This window comes from Thunnus maccoyii, chromosome 7 (assembly GCF_910596095.1).
Source record: "Thunnus maccoyii chromosome 7, fThuMac1.1, whole genome shotgun sequence".
NCBI classification, from domain to species: domain Eukaryota; kingdom Metazoa; phylum Chordata; class Actinopteri; order Scombriformes; family Scombridae; genus Thunnus; species Thunnus maccoyii.
In genome coordinates this window covers 31,591,722-31,595,779 of record NC_056539.1, presented here as the reverse complement: position 1 = coordinate 31,595,779, position 4,058 = coordinate 31,591,722, and the positions used below count along the sequence as shown (strand labels likewise).

General features: G+C 34.3%; 1 protein-coding gene across 1 annotated transcript; it reads left to right on the top strand.

The window, feature by feature from the left end:
* The first annotated feature begins 825 nt into the window (after nt 1–825).
* LOC121900609 (urokinase plasminogen activator surface receptor-like) lies at nt 826–3,675 on the top strand. The gene is made up of 6 exons (XM_042417041.1): nt 826–991; nt 1,694–1,756; nt 2,672–2,773; nt 2,886–3,050; nt 3,214–3,333; nt 3,461–3,675. The coding sequence occupies exons 2-6, from the start codon at nt 1,705–1,707 to the stop codon at nt 3,673–3,675; spliced, it is 654 nt and encodes a 217-aa protein (XP_042272975.1). The 5' UTR covers nt 826–991; nt 1,694–1,704.
* Nucleotides 3,676–4,058: the final 383 nt, after the last annotated feature.

The following is a 4,058-nucleotide window of genomic DNA, read 5'->3' as shown; positions in this document are numbered from 1 at the left end:
AAACAATGTGTATGTCAACATTTGAATAATGAAATGAAAATGAACCTCACATTTCAGTCTGATGATCAGGTTACTCAGACATCTTAAATCACTGGGAATGTTCAGGCAAACACACACACAAGCATAGCACATCTTGTTGCCAGTGCTGTCAGCAGTTGACAGCCAGTAAACTTGACCCCAAGCTGTTTCCATAGCAATCTAATATGAATAAATGTGTATAGACAATAATTACAAGTAGTTATTGACTGATCACTTCATGCTGATGCATCTGATCCTAGTAGCAGTGTGTAAGATCACTCTGGTAGGTTAACAGACATCAGCTTCTATGGCAACACTGATAAGGTCAAGAGTGTAATTTCCTCTATTCAAAATCTCACTTTCATAGTTTTATAGTAACATCGCCGTCCCAGTCCAGACAGCAAAATCCAGATGAAGATCTGAGTTGTTTAAAATGTTAAAATGTTCATCTGTATTGATTAGCTTCCATTATTACTGTGTGCTCACAAGAAACAAAATTCCCTGCAGCAAGTGCTTTGCAGATGATTTACCTCAATACCAGTGCAGGAAGTAGTGAAGCAGAAAGTAAAGATCAGTGAAAGGTTGTGTAGCTTGTTGAAGATGATTGATTTTACATGACTTCCTGCTGCCACTTTAAACATTGTGTAATAATTATTCATATGAACTTTACACTTATTTCTCAGTAAGTTGTGTTTGACCAGAAACACTTATTCTATATTGTCAGTAACATGTAGAGAAGTGAAACTGTGTCTTTAGGCTGTGAAAAAACAGTGCAGATCATTAGTGGAAGTATAAATTGAATGGTTTTAGAGGTGTTAGTTGCATTCTGACCAGAGAAGAACAGACATTTCTTCTGGGACAATTTTCAGTTTTTAGTTACGATTATCTTGGAGACATTTCACAACAAATTAGACACATTTTTATAAGTTTTCCTTTTTCTGTTGATGAACTGGGTGTGTTGAATTTTGACTGGGTGAGTTTTATTAACATCATTTTAAAATTTTATTGATATGACGTTCAAGGCTGATGTTCATTTTGATGCCTTGAAGGCCTTGATGTTTTCATTATAATAATTTATCATAGCTATTTAATAATATTATAGTTGCATTTGATTCTATTCGACTTCTGATGTGAATGATTTTGTCTCATCTCTGTACTGAGGTGTAGCTGTTATCAGTATCAGACTTTCACTTCTGAACATTGACGACGTTTTATGATCCAGTATTTACATTTTTTGATGGAACTTTTGTCATCTCATCATTATACAACTTATTATGCTAACTTACAGTAGCTTAAAATTGGTGAAACAATTTGGACATATTTTACTGTTGAATAGCTCTGGAATATAAAATCTAACCTGCTGTTTTGTTGTGTTTTTTGTACAGTGTCATTTATATTGCCATATTACCACCAAAAGATATTATAGTGCTATCATTAACAATTACATTATAAATGATAATAATTTATATATGTATTCATCCAGACATTACGGCAGGCGAAAAAGATGAGGAGTTGATGGCTTGTTGAACTGTGTATTGCAGCTGTTTACAGCAAGAAAGTTCATTCATTTTGCTGCTTTGACAGTGAAAAAATACTCTTGGCATTCAAGTGTGTCCAGTAACCTCCTCTTTTTAAACACGAGTTCACTATATAAAGTATTTCCTGTAATCTGCAGATTTACTCATCATGATGAAGCTGATCCTGTCTCTCACTCTCATCTGGACACTCTCCAGCACAGGTAACCTCACTCACTCTTAAAACAGCATTTCTGCAGGTACCTGTCATGTCAGGTAGTTCATAACTCTCCTAATTTTTTCACCTCTTCTGTTTGTCTGCCAGGTGCTGACTTATGTTCAAGCTCAGGTTCATCATCATCATCATCATTTATGTTTTGTTTTATATCATCTGGTAACCACAGAAATATACAAACTAATATAAAATATTAAAAAGACTAATTTGCAACAGCAAATATGTTTAGAAAGAAACTTCATGCTGCAAAGATTTCATTTTTCATCAGCATAATGAAGAAACATCTTTAATGGAGCTATCAAGTTAAAAAAACATCTACTGTCAACATATTTAATGTGTTTTTCCTACAAAATTCACTCATGTCAACCAAAGCATGATTAATATTTTTATAGTAACATAGTTATAGTTATGTTGAGGGACTCAAAGCACTTTGTCAAGATAAAGGAAAGATGATGGTCTTGGTTAAATAATAAAAACATCAACACAGACTTGAAGAACAGGACATGTTTACTTTTTCAATACTGAAACAAAACCACAATCTTTCCCCAAACAAAAGTTTTTCTTTGTTGGCCACAGAAATGTCCCAGTTAACATCATTTTACATAGTGCTGTTCTATTCTTTAAACATTTTTAGAAAGACAGATAATGCAGGTGTCACCATGACAGAAAACTGTACATCTAAAGGCTGCAGCCATTTAATTTGATGACTGATTTCTGATATTTTATATAGTTGTTGAGAAGAATTTATTGAATTTATTTTGGTTTAAATATCATTCTGTCATTGTGTGTTGTAATTTGGGGTTGTCTTCATCAGATTAACTTTGCATACTGTATCTGTGTTAATATGACAAACAGGATTCATGTTGATTGTTCAACTCACCTTGATTTCTTTCATAAATTACAGCTGAAGCTCTTAAGTGTTGGCATGGTGAAGGGACTGACATAAAGCAACAGACCTTACTTCCATGTAACTCTACTGACCTGTGTGTAACTGTTGCCTATCAAGGTATCTGTGAAAAGTATAAAAATAAATTTGATTTTTCCTTAATATCATTCACTTATTCAGTTTTAAATGGGATTTCTGTATTACAGTGTTCAATCTGTGTTTCACTTTAAAGGATATGAAAATGGGACTGTCACTCAGGACACCATCAGGTTTTGTTTGCCATCCTCCCTTTTCAGCGAAGGAAAGCACACATTTTCATTCAATGTTGGTTTTGCAAGTATGGCTGCATCTGTTTATGTGTGTAACACAGATCGCTGCAACAGTCAAGTAATTCCTTGTAAGTAAAGAGAAAGGTTTCCCTTTTTAAAGATAAAAAATCATATTCACATGTAGTATCAGTCTAATGTTGGTCACAGTCAAGAGGAATAAGAAAATGGCACGTGTTCTGTTGTCACTTTGTGTCTTGCATAGTTTCTTTCATGTCTCCTGTTCTGTTTCAGACTCTGTTAATAGGACGAAAAACAACCTGCAGTGTTTCACCTGTGATGATCCATCTTCTGCTGTGTGTGACAAGGCAGTTCAGTGTGTGGGAGAGCAGGATCACTGCTTTAGTTGGACTGGTGAGTCTTCATGATCATTTTGTTCCTCAAAACACACTATTGCTGCCTTCAAAGTGGCCATTTCCTGCTGCTTAAATTTAAAAAACTTTTAAAAACTGTGGTCTAACAATGATTTTGTCATTCACAGTGGACGATGACGAGGACAGACAATTTCATACCTTTGGATGTGTCTCTGCAAACCTCTGTGAAGTTGCTTCTCACTTTGAGCCCTTGTCTGAATTGTCTATTAAATTACTTAGTGAACCAAAATGTTGTGGAAGCAGCTTCTGTAACTCAGCCTGGTCTGTCAAACTGAATGTGATCCCTCTGCTGTTTGGACTCATTACCCTTATTGTCTATTAGAAGAAAGATAATCTAATAAAATAGCAAAAGGACACGTGTAGTGTGTGTTAAGAAGCCAAATACATCTATCATCTTCTCACTCATTTACACAGTGAAATGTCTAACATTTTGAATGTTTTAGCTTGATAATTATTTTAACCATAACTGCAGCATCCCAGTAAAAAAAAAAAAAGTTAGCTAATGTTAATCCTGTCTGGTTTGTGGACAGTAACAAATACATCTATTTACAAAATGATAACTTCCTCACTAGAGTTATTTGAAGTAACCCAAAATAGTAATGTTGTTATTTTATGGGTAGTTAACAAGCAGATAATTATTTAAAAGTAAACATACCTATCAAAAGTACTTGCAGTGCAGATGGAAAGAATATCTAATTAGTGAAG